Source organism: Bos indicus x Bos taurus, chromosome 15, assembly GCF_003369695.1.
Source record: "Bos indicus x Bos taurus breed Angus x Brahman F1 hybrid chromosome 15, Bos_hybrid_MaternalHap_v2.0, whole genome shotgun sequence".
In the NCBI taxonomy this organism is placed as follows: Eukaryota; Metazoa; Chordata; class Mammalia; order Artiodactyla; family Bovidae; genus Bos; species Bos indicus x Bos taurus.
In genome coordinates, this window is record NC_040090.1 from 31112948 (window position 1) to 31130749 (window position 17802).

The following is a 17802-nucleotide window of genomic DNA, read 5'->3' on the forward strand; positions in this document are numbered from 1 at the left end:
AACTGACATTTGTAAGACAATGTTTTAAGAGGTTCTCTCTCCAACCCACTGAAAAATTGGCCCTCCTCATACAGGAGCGTGGTGGGCTGCCGTCTGTGGGGTCGCACAGAATCGGACACGGCTGAAGTGACTTGGCAGCAGCAGCATACAGGGAAAGGTCATCCTCTTTAATCATGCACCCCACTTTGAGGAGACACAAAGCAGAGAGGGAAAGAGAAGGAAGTACTCATCTGCCAAGAAGTTTGATGAGGGAAGGACTGTTACTGCATTTCAGGGGAAAAGACAAAGGGCAGTTTAAAGGCTTGTGGACTTTTGGACAGAGGGGCCTCCTCCAGCTAGCACAAGGATTTTCAGTCTCAGCACCGTGGACATCAGGAGCAGATAATTCTTAGTTGGGAGGTGGCTATGTTGTACAAAATTGGCCCTTGCTTGAGAAATACTGCCCCTTGCATGAAAGCTACACCATGGAAGCAACATAAGTGCAGGGGTCCTAGTGGAGGCCGGAAACTGGTCTGGCTGGTCAGATGGGTCCCGTTCACTCGAGGCTCAGTGGAGTGACTGATGGTTTCACTTTCACCTCTGATTTTTAACACAAAATGACTCCACTAGGTAAAATGAGGGCCAGTGTTCAGAAATTACCGAGTGGCATTTTGACTCTGTGTAAGGAAAATCTTCATGCTTTCTTGGAGCTGTCCAAAAGAGAAATAGCTGGCTTTGCGTGTGGTAAGCGCCTATCTCTTAAGTTGTGCCAACATGGGCTGGTCAGACCCTCAGAGGGATGTTGCAGACTAGGCCCATGGTCTGGGGTTCAATGAAGTATTACTCTATGAAGTAAGTAAATTAGAAGAATATGTTGTATTTAAAGTTTTTCATTAAAATATTGTTTTCTCCTTAGTTATCATTGCCCCTTCGTGTCAACATAGTTTATACAACATAACTCTCACCTTTTGAAGAATATGCTTTCATGATCACGCTCTCATTTAATCTACACGATAGTCCTGTTTGGGTGGATTTTTATTCTATTTTGAAAGCTGAAGCTCAGAAAGGTACTATGCCCAATGCAGCACAACTGGAGAAAGGTTTCACCTAGGATAAGTTTCTATTACGGACTTTTTTCTTGAGATTAATTTTACTGTTTTTTAAGAGAGAGACAATAGCAGTAGGGAGTTTTTCCAGATAACCTATGATATGATACATGTGCGGGCATATAATACATCTCTTCTATCCACACATATGGAGGTACATGCATACAGACACACCTACTGCAGTGTAGCGGAAAGAGGCCTGGAGTGGAAGACCAAAAGACTTGGATTGTGGACTTGGTTCTGTGTAACCTTGAATAATTCCCATGCTTTGGACCTTATTTTTTCTAAAGGTAAAATGAGACTAGACTAGGTCATCTTGGCGCTGTATACCCAATATCCTCCACCCTGTCAGGGGCCTTCTTGCCAGCTGCCAACTAGCCTTTGTTCACACATCTCCAAGTGTGGCATATTCATTCCCTCCAGAGACAGTCTTTTCCACAGCAGGGAAGTATCTGTATTAGAAGGCCTTGCCTTTCACCATGTTAACCTCTTCCTGAAGTTCCACTGAACTGCCCAGTAGCTATAGCCCACTGTCCTCTCACAGGCTCTCACAGTCACTAGAAAGGGCCAAGGCGTACCCCCTTTCTTATAATTTATAGATAGTGGTAGGATTGACTGGTCCTCCCATATCCCCCCAGGGTTTCTCCCAGCACACAGATTTTGTGGCTTCTAATACCAGAGAAAACTCAGGACCCTTTGAAAAATTCAGTTTAATTTCACTAACACTTGCTAAGCCTGTTTGTAATTAGGTCTCCCTCCTACTTATTCAGCACTCTCTTGTTCAGCTGCCAACAAGGAGACTTGGGGGTCAAGGCAAGTCTCATACATAGAGCTTTGTCCAGACATATAAATCTGATAGTCAATAAACTGATTAGTCTAAAAGGCATCCTTGATGTGAGCATCAATGCATTTGAAAGTGGTAGGGGCTCTCCTGCTGAAAAAGAATTACGACAGTGCAGAAGGATTAAAGAGAGGGCTAAAAAGGGTTTATCTTGCTAATATACACACTCTCTTTATTACCCTATTTGATGGAGTTTAAAATTATGGTTAGGAACCCGAGAGAAAGAATAGGGTACCATAAACAAAGCCTTTTTCAAAAGACAGGGCTGGGACTGCGAGTGATCGAATTCCCTTTTTCTCTCACAATATCGCCTTTAATGAAATGGGGATACAAAGGCCAATATACCAGATGTCCAAGATTGGACTACAGAGACAGACATATGATCAAAAAAGGAACTCTGCCCAGGGCATGGTAAGCCTGATCTCTGGGCCCAGCTCTGCATTGATGTGCTGTGCAGTTTTGGAAAAGTTGCTGCTCCCCTGGGCTCTAGATTCTTCACCTGAATTGGAGAGGATTGAATTCAAGTCTCTAATGTCCTTAAGGTGTAGCATTCCAAAGTCCTAGTTCTGTAACCTTCAGACTTAGGTAGGACTCTTTTCAGGAGACCCAGGCCTCAAGAGATGAGTCTAAGTTCATTTGAGCAAAATCAGTGAGTCTTTGTTTTGACTTGGTTTTGTTTTGTTTGTATCGAGTCCAACAGCTTTTTTTTTTCCCCTTTAATTTAGGTGCATAAAGTAATAAACCCTGAATTCTGTGATACTTGAGGTAGCCCAGGGGAATTTCCATTGATCCTCAAGGGTGTGGATAGGACCATCAGTCAGTTACGGAATGTCCTCTGCAAGGATTTTCTCATAAAAGTCTCACTGAAATACTCACAGCTTAGAGTATCAGCACTGGAAAGATCTTCTGATATTATCTAGTCCAATGAACGTATTCCTTAAGAGAAGAATTGACCTGACTCACTGACGAGCCCAGGACTTGGGGACTGTAGTTAGAGGAGGGAGCACCGAGTCCTGGGTGCTCGTGAGCAGTCACTCACTTGCTGTCGTCGTCTTATCTGTGAAACGTTTGTGCTGGTCTTGATGATCTCTAAGATATCTTCTAGCTCTGCAGTTCTGCTTCTCCCTTCTCAACCTCTCTGGACAAATAGGCAAGGCCTTCTTCTCCAGCATCATCATTTTGGCCACCAAGTGTGTTTTGGCTAAACTGATTTGTATTCTGAGTTCATGTGTGTCTATTTCATAACATGAAGAAAGGAAACACTCTCAGACAAGGTTATTCCTAGGTGTAGAAACCAAATTCTACTGCAGTCTCTGGGCGCCTCTTGATTTCCCTCAGAGGGACAGTGTCAACACTTTGTGAGATGTGGTTGTCCTTGTGACACAGAAGGTGCGTGCAGGCTTCCCAGAGGATAGAACTTGAGCACACCTTCTCTGGAAACATAAAGGAGAGTCTAGCACCACTGGCGTGTTAACTTTAAAGAATCTTAAAATCATGGCATTTTAAACCATTAAATTTAAAAATTCTAGAATCCTGAAGTCTGTGTTCCAAGTTGGATCCCACCATGAAAGTTATGGTTTAGCTTCCTGTCTACTGTCATCTTTCAGACCAGTCTCTGTACACGTCCCAGAACAGGAAGCTTACTGTCTCTCTATACAGGGAGAGAGAAAGGAATAATAGGTAACCTATATGAACTATTCTTATTGTGTCAGGCTTTCTTCTAAGGGCTTTGCACTTATTCATGTATTCATCACTATAACCCTATGAAGTAAGTGATGATATTATCGTCCCCATTTTGTAGATGACGAAACTGATGTATTCTACAGCTGTTAAGTAGGAGAGCTGGGGTTTGGACCCAGGCAGTCAGTCTGGCTCCAGATTGCTCATCACTATAACCCTATGCTATATAGCTTTCAGAGATAGGGATTCTTAGTATTCGGGGGTGTCCTGCCCTCCTGCATGGAAGAGGGGTGCTTTCCATTCTGCCAGGGCTCCCCATAGCGTCTTATTTCTTTAAGTCAGGAGTTAACAGGCTTTTCCTGTAAAGGGGCAGATAATAAATATTTTAGACTTTTCAGGCCTTATGGTCTCTGACATAACTACCATTCAGCCAGTAAAGCAGCCATAGTCAGTATGTAAATGAATGGGCATGGCTGTGTTACAGTAAAACTTGATTTACTAAAACAAGCTGCAGTCACACACACAAAAATTGTGGTTTGCATGTTTCAAATGTAAATAGTATGAATAAAAGATCCTGTGGTAAATCTGGAAATAGTCTCCTGCATATGCCTATCCCTTGAGATTCACAGTTCATCCTATTACTTTAAAACTTGTCTCTGTCATGGAATAAAACCTATTTCTCTCTTATTTTATATTTCTCCTCCTCCTCTCCCTCCTCCCCTCTTCTCTCCCTTTCTCTCCCACCTTCTCCTTCCTTGGGGGGAGGGGGCAGAATAGCAGTTAGGCTCCCTTAGCATCATACTTCATGTTCTTGGGACGTGCCCATCTTGAGAATCCCCTTTTTCTACAGACAAGTAAACTGTCTCTGGTTGAAGTACAGCTCAAACGGCTCCTAGACATGTGCAAACCTACGCTCCTTGACTTCCCCCACAGTATCTGCTTCTCCCGGGACCACATTTCATGATTAGCTGTATGGTCTAGACTCTTGGAGGAATCTGCTGTAGACTTCTTCCTCAACTGACTCACATCTCCACTTCCAGTTAGTTTCTAATTCTTACCAATGCTCTCTTCTCATTAATGTATTTTTCTCTACTCCATCCTCATTGCTACTTATTTCCCAAGCATGTTTGACCACAAAATCAGTTTCTCCAGTTTTTCACAGAACAAACTATGAATCTCCAGGTGGAAAGATAAACGGCATGATTCCAGGGAAGAGGACAGGGCACCTTTTGGCAGTGCCTTATGTGGTAACTGCACAGTCGCTTTCACATCCTCCTGAGTATTTCATCAGGGTATGCCCAGGCTGTGGTGTGACCTGAGTGAGATTTGTGACTGTGTGGCAGCCTGCTTTAAATGGGGGTTAGGGTAGAAGAGAATCAGTGTCTTTAAAACAATGGGATTTTAGTTCAGGAAGAGATCTTCATTCTTAGCCTTCTGATTTTACAATATAAGAAACTAAGGCCCAGAGACTTGGCAGTAGTTACAGCAAATTGGAGGAAAGCCTGGACTGAAGCCTGGACCCCTTCTCTTCCAGTAAAGCACCCTTTTTACTCTGCCTCCAGTTCCTTATAAAAACAGCTCCGTGTTACTGAATGGGTCCTTGTTGAGCGTCTTGTAGGCAAAAGACCTAAAGCCAAGAGAGGTTTCGTGATGTGTCAACCAGACCAAGTCAGGATGGAGGACCACAGGGAAGAATCTCCAACAACACCCCATTGGAGATCCAAAGCCAAGGTCCCCTGGCACTGTCCCTTCAACTCAGAGAGTGGGGCTACCTGATGATCGCTCAGTTTCCATAGAATCATTCCATGTTGTGATTCTCTAAGGACATAGCCTTGTTCCTAAGTGGTTTATGTTTCAGGTTTTTCCTGTGAACTTAGGATCTGACTCTCTTTTCCAGAAATTCAAAGGCAGCATAGTTTGTGTGAATGGCTGATTGTGAACTTCTCGGAGCCTGACTTCTCAGCCCCCCTCCCCAGCTTCTGTCCACCCTGCTGACCAGACGTGGCCTGGGTTCCAGGTCGATGTGAATCTTTTTTATTCTGACTTCAGTCTTTCAAGCAGCGGTGGCCCTCCCCCAAGCCCCAGGAGGGGAGGAAAAGCAAGCCATGTAGAGCAAAGTTTTTCAGCATCTCAGAAAAGGAGGATCTCTGAATGGTGTTTTGTATGAGGTTTCCACCTTAAAACCTGACAGGGAAGAAGAGGAGTATGGTGGAGAGCAGTTCATAAAGGGAGAGAGATGTAAGGAGGAAAGAGAGAGTAAGGGAGAAAGCAAGACAGAAGCAGCAGCAGCAGCAGATGCCCCAGGGTACTGAGTGAAGAGATTTAAAAGCAAGAAGAGAGAGTGCAGTATAGAGCAAGCAGATTGAGGGTCTCCCATCCACATGTACCTGCCTGTCTCATGGTACAGGTTTCAGAATCCTAGACTGTCTGAGTTTCAAGGGCCCCTTAAGAGATCATCTGGTCCCAGCCTCAGAGCCCTGAGACACAGAGAAATAAAAGATGCCACACATGCAGCCCTATGCACCAGGACTGAGGGAGCTGCCTCTGGGGCCAGGGCTCTCTGGGCAGAGCCCTGTACTTTGTCTGTTCTCATCTGTGTTTCCAGCCTGGATTCAGCCCATGCTTGTCTGGGGAGTCGTGACTGGGACCTGCTGCCTCCCAGCGATGCTGTTCTGCCAACTAATTGGAAGTCTTTCTTATTGCCTTGGTACAGGATATACTGCGGGGACACCATACAAGGTCCCACCGACCCAGAGTAATACTGCTCCGCCCCCCTACTCCCCTTCACCCAACCCCTACCAGACGGCCATGTATCCAATCAGAAGTGCCTACCCCCAGCAGAATCTGTATGCCCAGGTAAGTACATGTAGAAGCCTGGGTCCACCTCTTCTGCAGGTAAAGGAGCCACCAGCCTGGGTGGGTGGGGTGGAGGGGGAAGAAAAGAGAGTTTGTGGCTCTGATCAGCTGTCATTCTTGTGTCACTGAAGCAGTAACCTTACAGCCTATACATACCCTCACTCTACCTCAGTCCACAGTCAGAGGCTCTTGTTATTATTTAGTAGAAGCATTTGAGAAGCTCTGGATTAAGATGATCCAGGCCCTGTGTCTACTCTGCCCAGAGATCAGCAGACCTGAGGGCTGTGATGGCAGAAAGCAGTCATGTGATCCAGGCAGTGGGATGTCACCTCAGACCATTGTCTCCATCGTCAACCTTTTTGCCTAAAAGGAAATATATAGTAAGAGACATTTGGGGAAGTGCTCTGCATTTAGGACATTTTTCCAGTATGTAAAATGGAAGCATTCACACCAGCACAGTGCTTCCATGAGCAGAGCCTCAGACCTTGTGTCCCTGGGCCAGAGATCCTCAGACACCATCCCTTAGGGTTTGAGACAGGCTCCCCTCCCCTCTCTCCCCACCTCTCCAAAAGCCGGTGTGACAAAAGCCCCTCTTCCCCCAGGGAGCTTACTATACACAGCCGGTGTATGCTGCCCAGCCCCATGTCATCCACCACACCACGGTCGTCCAGCCCAACAGCATTCCCTCTGCCATCTACCCGGCGCCTGTCGCCGCTCCCAGGACCAACGGCGTGGCCATGGGAATGGTGGCCGGCACCACCATGGCGATGTCAGCAGGTAAGGGCAGCATCTATGTCAGTGTCCATTCCCTTCCTCCAGGAACTCATGACAGTGGAAAACACAGTCATGGAATCGACTGTAGCATAACATGAAGAATCCTGTGCCTGGGAGTTCTAGGGACCCTCTAACTCTCTCCACAGGGCTGTGGAAGATTTCACCATGGAGGATGTAGTGAGCTAGGCCTTAAAAGGTGAACAGAGGCTAATCAGAGAGATGAAAGAGGGAAGGGCAGTCCAGGGGAGAGAACATGAGTAAAGCACATTCACAGAATGGACATGGTGTAAATCGCTTAGAAAATGAGAGCATGGAGTTGGAAGGGTGGCTGGAGCAGTTGTCAGAGATAAAGTGGTGGAGAGTCTCGAATACGTAGGTAACAGGGAGCTAGCAAAGAGGTTTAAGCATGGGAGAGATAGGGTTTGTCTAATCATTCTCTCTGACTGCAAGGTGGAGACAGCTGGGTTGGGGAGATATGGGGGGAAAGCTGTGCTTTAGAGGAGAGATAATGATGCTAGGACTCTGCTAGCAGCAGAGTCCCAAACAGGAGGGCACAGGGCAATGTTCTTTAGCAGGCAGGAGCTTCAGGACCTGTCTGGTAATTAATTGCGAGTCTTGGAAGAAACAGGAGTCCAGGAGGACCCCTTCTCCATTTCTGGCTTACTCTAGAAGCCCTGAGGATGGAGTTAGGGAGAGACACCAGAGGAAGAGCAGGTTTGGGGAAGTCTTTGGATGAGTTGGCATTAAAAGAAGAGCATGAGAAGACAAGAGGGCTCTGAATAACCTTGAGAGACCCAATTTTCAGAGAATCAGCGAGGTCATCTTCTGGGGAAAGAGAATACAAGGGCTTGAGTGGCCAGGAGGTGGGAGTTGGGATTTTCCTCTGCCCCTAATGTAAGCATTGAGGCCTCTCACTCCCCAGATCAGGTCAGCAAGCTGATGCAGATCTGCTGGGTGCCAGCCTTATTGTTTGGGTCCTGGGGACCAAATACCGATAGACCAAACCAGAGGCCTACCCTTAGGAACAGCTAGGTTAGTGGGACGACCAGCGCCACATAAAGCAGCAGACACCTCAGTGTGACGTGCAGTGAGAGGAGCGCACGGAGAAGAGTGAAAGGAGGCCACTGGAGACTGGCTGTCTTGGAGCATCAGGAAGGTTTCCCCTTGGGAGACGGCTCCTGGCAAGGTGGGGAGGGGCAGGCGGCAGCTCATGAGCAGGCGGGGAGCAGCTGTGAAAGATCACGGCTCTTCCTCCTCGTCCCAGCACGTGGACGGCCTCATCAGGTTTCCTCTTCTCCTTCCGGATGCTCAGGTACCCTGCTGACTGCACCCCAGCACACCGCGATCGGGGCACACCCTGTCTCCATGCCAACATACAGGGCCCAAGGGACCCCTGCGTACAGCTATGTGCCCCCGCACTGGTAAAGCCTGCGTCCATCCAAGTGAGTGAGGACCGGGTGGGAGGTGGGAGAGTGACCAACTCTCAGAGCTGTCTCAGAGCCCCTGGCTTGGCCTGCAGCACAGGTGTCAACAGGGGTTAGGTGACAGTTACTAGTTGTTTTCCTGCTGCAGCTTCAGCAATATCACTCTTCATGATAGCTGTCATTTTCTATATATTCTAGATACTTTACATACGTTATCTCATGATCCGCACAGTAACTCTGTGAAGTAAGGATCATTGCTCTATTTTACAGATATAGTTTAGTATCACTTAACTAGTAAAAACTAACCTGGGACTTGAACTCCAGTCCTCTAGTACTAAATTTTGTGCTCTTTACTGTATGGTCTTCAGACTACTTCTAACTGTGGGCCTATCCTTCCAATGAACTTTTATCTCAATCAGATGTTGGCTCTGACTGGGTCCAGGCAGAAGCCCTAGGTCACCCTCACCACCAGGCTCCCCCTGTCCTCTGCAGATCCTAAGGCAGTGCCAGTGACCTGTAGAGCTCCAGGGATGTCACTGAAAATCACTGCCATGCCTCCTTGTCTCCCTTGCCGCCTCCTCCAGAGCTCTTGGCACTGGATGGGAAATGGGCCGCTCCACTGGGAAGACACAGACGACTCCATTTAGGGCTCTCAGCATGAGGGGAGGGTGTCCAGGAGTTCCCCAAGGGCCTCAGGAATACCGCTGTCACTAATGGCTTTCCCCTTCCTCCCCTAGACCTGGAGTCACACATTGTATGCAACTACTCAAGTCTTACACAGGTGCTGGAGCAGCTCCCTAGCAGCACCACCTCTATTTGCAAGAAGAGACAACGGAAGTGCAAGGGTCACTTTATGCATCTTTAACGGTTTTGGTTTTTATTTTTGGTTTTTGTAAAAGCTGCTTTTTCTAATCTCCTGCCTCTCCCCACTGTCCCCCTCTGAGCCGCTGCCCTCGCAGCTCCACCCTTCTCCTACCTGACCAGGCACATCCTCTCTGCTCCTTTCCTTCCCCAAGCATTCAGCCCTGGGAGCCTAGTCTAGCGGCAGGCAGAGAGTGGGGTCTGTTGCAGTGGTTCTGCTGAAGGTGCGATTTCCTTTGAAGAGCATAGTGGATGTGACCCTTGGGTCCAGGGTAGGAACTCAGAACTGTTAAGCAAGCCACATCTCTGAGGGATGGTTTCTTTTTCGATTTTTCTCAAGCAGGATTAGTTTAAGACACTGCTGTATCCTGACACAAATGAAATATCTTCTGATATTTCTGAGAACCATCGCAACAGACCAAGAACAAAACCACCTGATTAGGTAGGAGCGTTCATAGCAGCTTAATAATACCCCAGATGAGAACCTGGGAAAACCAGATTTTTTCTTTGGGAGAACTTGAGGGAGGGTGGGGGGAGGGGCGCACTGTGGGAAGGCAGAGGGAAGAGAGTTGAGAGGCCCTTGCCTGCTGGCTTTGGCTTGTAAGGTCTCTGGCCGAATTGTCTGGGCCTGGACCCTCTAATTTGCACAGTGATGTTAACTGACCTGGCACTTCCTCAGAAGGTGATTTTTGACCTCAGACCTGCCAAGCAGCTGCAGGACGGTGGGATCCTAGCCCCCCAAAGCCTCGGAGGCCAAGTGCCCAGTGTACTCTAGACCTTGGCCTCTGAGCCTTCATGGATCCACTCTGGTGAGGAGCTTGCTCCTCAGTAGAGTGGAAACCTGTGGCATTTCTCTCCCTTCCCTTTGTCCTTCCCAGAGCCAGGGCTCACCCGTCTGTCCATGGCGCTGGCAGACAGGCTAAGTTCTTGGTTACCTTGTGCCATTCATGGCCAAAGTGAAGGAACCACATTCCAGGTGGGTGCTGGTGGCTCTGGAGGTCAGGATAGTGAAGGAGAAACAATAGCAATAAACATTTCATCGACTCATGGAACTGAAGGGACCTTAGCAATCATCTCATCCATTCCCCTATTTGACAGATAAGGAAGCTGAGGCCCAGAGAAGAGGAAAGGACTTCCCTAGACCTTGCAGTAAATTAGCATTAAATGCAACCTTCCTGCCTGGGGCATGTTGTCCACAAAAATTTACCTAGGGATGGATTGGCTTGGCTTTGTAAAAATGAAGCCAGCAGTGCCCACACCTGGTGAGCTCTGGAACAGTCTCTGGACTTTTGTTTCTGCTCTTTTCCTCCATGGATTTCAAAGGCAGAGGTTGAAGACTTGGCCGAGGTCACATAGGGGCAGATGGCGGGAACAGAAATTGCAAATGAGGAAATAGCATTTGGAAATTCTGTGAAGACATGTGGACCTCTCATCCTATACCTGACTCCAGCCCTTGGAGGAGCAGGTGGACTGGCTGAAAAGGAGTCCATGCTGTTAAGACAGTAGCCCCTCATCCTGAGAGGAGAGGAGGAAACATGGGCTCTCTGGGGAGAAGAGGGACCCCTGGGTCAGGAGGCCCCATTGGTCTCAGCCAGGAGCCCAGCTGTCTAACACTGCCCCCCCTGCACCCGGCACTTGGAGGGGTTAGCAGCCCCTTTGGGGATGGTTGGTGGCGGGGGGTGGGGGGGTGGGGTGGCATGCACAGGAACATTTTACTGTACAAAATGGGATCATTGATGACATTTAGAACTTCTAAATAACTCTCTTCATTTTAAATTCATGCATACGTGGATATATCCCTACCCCTACCTCCCATGTCTCCCTAAAGGAGGAAATAATCAGGAAACCCCTGGGCCAGGAGGACCTCAGAGGCTATCTGGCTGTTCCCAGGGGGGCACAGCCCAGCAGCATCCTCGACCTGGGAAATGCAGGACCAGTAAGGAAAAGCCCCGCTGTTCTAAATGGTCTGCTCGGGGGTGCTGAAAAGGTTTTGTTTTAAAACAATAGAAAGTTTTCCAGTGTTAATCCTTTTTTTTCTTCTTTTTTTGGGCAAATACCTCCTCCTACTCTCTGGTTGTATAAGGGTGGGTGAAGGTTGTTTTAGATTATGTCATACATGCTTAGAAAATGCCAAAATAATAATAATGATTATAATAATAATAGGAAACATTTGCATTTGTCAGGTGCTTCATAGACTTCAGAGCACTTCACAGCCTTTAATTTACTGACCCTGAGGGAAAGACAAGGTCAGGGTTATTTCACCCATTTGACAAATGAAGAAACTGGTCCTATTTAATAGCAGGAAAGGGAACTTGCCCCAAAGTGAGCAGAATGCTGGCACCCCAAAAGGCTCCCCTGAACCCTGCTGCCTCCAGATAGGCTGGGGCAGAACCAGAGGAGGGGAAAGGAGATCTAGGAATTACCTTTTTACCTTTGTTCATTCTGTACCAGTATGTAAAAACCAACATCTAGTACCTCAGTTTTTCACAAAGCAATTTCATATCCATCATCTGGCTTAACCCCGTGAAACAGATGATTCTCTCATTTGATCCATGAGGAAACTGAGACTTGGAAAAGCAGAGTGACTTGCTCGTAAGTGGCAGAGCCATTTGAATCTTAGTCTGCGGTCTCTTTCCCTCCAGTCTGAATCCACACACAGGCTTGTGGACTGAAACGTGATGCTGTGCACCCTCTCCTGGCCCTTGTATGTAATTCAAGATCAAGGACAGACCCCAAGGCAAAAACAAGGTGTGGAAAGGCTGGGGTCTGGAAGAACCCAGGCATAGCACCCCTTTTGCGGGCTGAGCACCGGAGCCCCAGTTCAGCTGGCCTCACCCTCTTGCTTTGACGGAGATCCACAAGCCTGGCCAAGCTTGGGGAGTCATTGCAGAGGAACTGAGCCCAGGAGAACGAGGCAGTCGTGTGCCTGTGGTAGGATGAGCACACGTGGGATCACGGGCATCCATCAGGAGGTACCATGAGCATCATCCACAGATACTGGATGGCCCAGTGGTCAAGCTGGACAGAAGGTCAGAGCTTGAGGGGCCCTGTCATTTTAGGAAGTCCAGCAAGCCAGAGAGGACAAGGGGTGCACCCACATGACATTCGAGCTGCAGCATGGCACCAGCAAAGCCCTCTCCACCCCATTCCACTGCTTCTCACCAGTGCTACAAGCTTGGTGGGCAGGGTTAGGGGTACAGGTGGTTCCAGTCACCAGCCAACCCTCACGGCTTTCCCCACTTGTACCTGCCTCCCTCTCCTTAGCCTGGGGCCCAGGAAGCTGGAGTCTGGAAGCTGGAGTGCCCCCAAGTGGTAAGAGCCTGAAATTTAATCTTTCTGCCACATTTTGGAAAAATTGATTTCCTTTCTTCCCCGCAAGACAAGACAGTTGCTGCTCTTCCTCTCTCTCTCCTGGCAGTGACTGTAAAGTGAATATCCCCCTCCCTATATATTGAAAAAGGACACTCACCTGTCCAGTTTATTGTCTGTATACGAAGTACTTTGATATTGATTGCCAAAATTCCCATTTTATAGATAGAAAAAACTAAGTCTCTGAAAGCTTAAGAGACTTGCCAAAGGTCACATAGCTCATGAGAGAAAGAGCCAAGATTTGAACTCTTCAAATCCTCTGCTCTTTCTGCTGACACCTGCAGACCTTGGTGGCCAGCATGCAGAAGGGATGGGCTACCTGTCTGCCCCTAAACAGAGGAACGCTCCAGGGAAACCTGGGAAGTCAGTCTTCCCTGCTGAGCAGATTTTTATGAGGAGCCCTGGAAACCCAGAGGCAGTTCCAGCTGGCAGCACTCGAAGGACAGGAATTTGCAATAAGAGGCCTAACTTGAGCAAAGCACTTTGGGGTCATGATGCCTAGGACTGAAGATGTGTTCAGGGGCAGCCCCAGGCACCTGTCCATTGAAAGACCTATGTCCTTAGGAAGCCTGTGTACCCTTGCTTTCTGACCCTGGAGAGCCGGCCCACTATCCAGACCCAGTGAGTTGGCACTTCCAGGGGACTTGATGTAGCCCTGAATGCTCAAAAGTACACCTGAATCCAGACCCTGGGTTTGTTTTTCCCAAGAGTGAGGACCAGGATCTAGAGAGACACTGTGCAGTCCTTCCACCTCATCCCAGCTCTTACCCTTGGCCACCCAAAGTGTTCCAGAGATCTGGGAGTGTGTCTTCAGAGAGGCTGGCTTTGTTCCAAGTACCCTTCAGAAATGAATCACACGGAGCATAGGAGTAGTGCAGATCCTTTGGTCACAGAGTTCTGATGTCCTCACTGTGCAGACAGGACTCAGCCAGAGGTCCAGAGAGGCGCTGGCTGAATCAGGCCTGGAGCCCTGCATGTCAGACCCTCAGCTCTGCTCTGAGGGAGGCGAGAGGGAGGCCTAGAGGGCACAGGTCTTGGTCACAGCACTGTGGCTGGATCAGTCACTGAGATGTCACCATGGCATTTGCTCCTCAATTGCAGTTCAAAGTACATGTGGAAGCTCTGCTTTTCACCCTGTATTCCACAGCACTGTAGGGCATGTGGTCCCCAGCTGATTGCCAAGCTTGGGAATCCAGAGGGGGCAGGTTGGGCAGTGGAGGGGCAGGCTCCATGCCAGTGTCCAGCCCCAGGAGAATCCAGGCTAGACTTACCTCCAAAAGCTGGATCACAGTGGAGACCCAGCCAGGCTAACATCGGGTTCCACAGCTGAGCCTGAGAGAGCTCAGCCTCCTTTGGGTGTGCCAGGTTGGTGGCAGGATTTGTCCTTTACCTGTCCACGTCCCCCTCTAGAAAACCTGTTTCTGAAATTAGGCATTACATGGTTCTAGGGCCTGGCCTTTAAATTTCCTGGCAGGCCAGTTTCAACATTCCATAACCAATCTTGCCTGAGCCAGACTTGGGTCTCACTCCCTCACTTTCTCCAATGGGTATTTTCTACCTTGTGTACTGCTGAGTCCAGCCCAGTAGCCAGGTGATTGGGACTGGCTGCCACAAAGCCAGAAAGGGAAACTAGAACGCTTGCTTCCCTGTGGCTGCATCCATAGTCCCTGGGTCTTCTTGCTGTGGCAGTGAGGCCCTGTACCCAGTCCAGCTCCTGGTAGAGGGGCTATTTTCCTTTTTTGAAGAGAACACATATAACAGCTTTGCTGATAAGTACCAGCCCATAGGTCTCAAAAGGGTGAAGTCATCTTTGGGCCTGACCCCAGCAAGACCAGCATCTCCAGGCTCCAGCCTTCCTCCTTGTGCCTGACAGTCAGGGAAAGAGTGGGACTGGCCAGAGACCACCTTCTCGGGTCAGCCAGCTTGTCTGGATCTATGGTGGGACTGCAGCTCTTCCTTACCCAAGGGGAGGTAAGGCCAGGCCTCTAGCAACGTGGCGTTGTCTGTCATGACCTTTAAAGGCCCAAGGGCCTGTCCCTGTCTCCTGACTAAAAGGCATCTGCATCCCTGTTCATATCACACAACAGAGAAACTTGTTCTCGTGGCATGTACCATCCCTGTGAGAGAGCGTTGTATATGATTTTGTATTTTTTAATTCATTTTAATCTACAGGTTGGAATCTAGTTTTTAAATTTTATTGGAACTCACATTTTAAAAAGAAAAACATTTAAAATAATAATAATAAACCTTTGACCGGTGTCTTCCAAGTAGTTTGAGCAAAGAACTTATAGGTGTTTTCAAAACACAGCCTGGAGTGTAAAGAGTGGAAAGCCCCGCGGCCTCGCTTGTGTGTATGAAGTGTAAATCTGGTTTTGTTCTGTTGTTTTGGATTCTTTTGGGTTTTTGTTCCGTTTTGTTTTGAAGATCAGATAGTGATCACTCTGAAAGATTGAAGCCAAGAATTTGTAACTATGATATTTACTGTAAGCTGTAGAACATTGAATAACTATTAAAAAAGTTTCCAAAAAAAAAAAAGTCTGGAGTGACCAGACTGGTGGTTCTTGGGAGAGGGAGACACAGACACCTGTTGGGTTGGTGAGTGTCCCCTGGGCTTCTCCCAAGTTGATTCTAAACTTGTTTTCACCAGTCAAGCGATACCTACAGATACGCTGCATCTCCGGGTCAGGGGCCGGGGCTAAGGTGTGTGATACAGGAGTGCAGGGAAGCCATGAATGATGGAGGCTGCATCTGCCGAGTGCCCACCGTGTGGCCGGTAATCCTCATGGCAGGACAGGAGGTGAGCCCTGTGGGTAGCCCTGGCCTTGGGAGGGGGAGCAGCTGAGGAGGGCGAGTACCTTGGCCAAGGTTACAGAGCTAGTGAGGGGCAGAGCTGGAACTTACACTTGGTCTGGCTCCAAAGCACAGGTACCAAGCCCCAAGTTCTCCTGCCCACTCTGGAGGAGGCAGTGCCTACATCCACTTAACAGGGCTAAGCGGTCTGTGGGCCCAGAAGGATGGCTGAGGGTGATAATGTGGTCTCCATCCATGTCGTCGTCACGTGCTATCAGCTTTATTTATGTCCAAAACATCTCTAATCTCCCTTCTGGGCAAAGCCACTGTCCTGGTCCAGACCTGGGTTTCCTCCCTGGTCATCGCGGCAACTGTTCCTCCTAGGGCCTGGCTCCTGCCGTCCACGCCCTACCAGCCTCCCAAGTATTCAGCTTCCTCAAGTGGGGAGAATCCTTGAGGCCCAAAGAGGCTAAGTGCCCTGGCTGTAACTAACACTCTGGGGCCCTCTCCGCCAGACTGTACCCCGGGCCTCCACAGAACCTCCCTCCCCTGTGGGGGCAGAAAGCTGTGTCAGGTGTGGTCGGGGACGATGTTCCTGGGCTCTGTCACAGCAGTTCCTCCTGGACAGGAAGGGGACTTTGTCCAGGGACTTGGCTCCAGGAGCAGGTGGGAGGCGGAGACCTGGGCCGAGGCACCCGCCATTCTAGCCCACGGAGGAGGGGCAGCAGAGTGAGAAGAGGTCAAGCTCAGAACTGTCCTCATTGGCCACCCAGAGCCCCACCTTGTCCTCTAGCTCCCACCCTGCCAGCAGCCTCGGCCTACCTTCAGCTCAAGAGTAGGTTTTAGAGCCAGGAAAGCTTCCAGGTGAGAGGGGGGTCCTCAGGGTCAACCATATCAGACGCACCCCTAGCTGGTCCTCAGCTCATCTCCCTTTTGGGAGGTGGCTTCAGTATCCCCAAGGATCAAGTGAAGAGACTGGGGCCAGAGCCATTCCTTTTTCTTACCTTCCAGCAAGCAGGAAATTGGGGTGGCAGGCGTGGTCTGGAGGTGACCAGTGCCTATTACCCCAGGGGCCAGCACTGAGATGGGTGTCCATTACCTCACCTGGGAAGCTCAGACCCAGCCTCAGTCTCCACCCTCACTGGCATCTGTATGTGCCTCATCCCAGAGACCAGAGTCCAGCATCCCTCTGGGAACGGAGGCCAGAGGGTGGGAGGGTCAGCCTCCCCTTTGACCCAGGGCACTATCTCATCCTCATCTCAGGGTGTCATCCAGGCACTCGGTGAAGTGGGGTTGGTTGGCTCGGGGCAGCCAAGTCTAAGAAGCCACACCCTGGCGAGTAGGGACACCAACAGCAGCACGGTGGCCCCAGGGAACATTCCCTGGGTGCACTGGTGCCCGTTGGTCCCCTACAACACTGTTCTAGACTCTCGATCTCTAGATGATGCTGAACCTCTGATGCTCCAGAAAATTCCTCTTGATGTCCAGCCTGTATCCTTCCCTCCCCTCTTGAGAGCAGGTGATACTTTGTCTCCTGAATCCTCAGAGGTGCCCTCCCTTTCCTGCCCACCTGAGAAGCTGCAGAGAGAAGCCTGTGCTCTAGAGAGGTGAGAGGAAGGGAGAGGTTGCGTCTCCACTTGAATCTGCCCAGCCTCCCCTCAGGACAGGAGTCTTCGCAGCTGCCAGGCTGGGCCCCACCATGGCTTCTGCCCCATGTGAAGTCAGGCTTCGGGCATATGCCCAGCGTGGCCACTGCCGTCTCCCAGGAGCAAGCCTGAGCCTTCCCAGGGTGTCCCCTTCCACCCCCACCCCGGATTCCACCAGGCATCACTTCTTGGTTCTTCAGCCTCTCCTTGAGCCTCTTTGCCATTAGTGTTTAAATACGTCTCCTTCCTCCAATACAAAACACCAAAAGAACCTGGAATTAACTAAAAACCCCCTCTCCCTGAAGCCTGTACCTATGGTTGGACTGCAGCTCTTCCTTACCCAAGGGCAGATAAGGCCAGATGACCTGCGAGGCCACCTCTGGCCCCACTTCATCTGGTGCCCCACCTGCCAAACAGCAGACACTGCCAGGGGAGGGATGGCATGTCCCACACACAGGGCCTGACACAGAACTATG

At 49.4% G+C, this 17802-nt stretch overlaps 1 protein-coding gene across 7 annotated transcripts in view; it reads left to right on the plus strand.

The window, feature by feature from the left end:
- FAM168A (family with sequence similarity 168 member A) overlaps positions 1 to 15140 on the plus strand; it is a 202341-nt gene extending 187201 nt beyond the window's left edge. For 6 of the 7 annotated variants that reach the window (XM_027562958.1, XM_027562954.1, XM_027562955.1 and 3 more), the window contains 4 exons: positions 6320 to 6462; positions 7065 to 7239; positions 8549 to 8678; positions 9398 to 11546. In XM_027562958.1, coding sequence (XP_027418759.1) covers positions 6320 to 6462; positions 7065 to 7239; positions 8549 to 8661 — 431 coding nt within the window. In that variant the 3' untranslated portion in view covers positions 8662 to 8678; positions 9398 to 11546. Of the gene's footprint in view, positions 1 to 6319; positions 6463 to 7064; positions 7240 to 8548; positions 8679 to 9397 lie in introns of all 7 variants that reach the window. The other variant, XM_027562953.1, reaches the window with a different exon arrangement.
- Positions 15141 to 17802: the final 2662 nt, after the last annotated feature.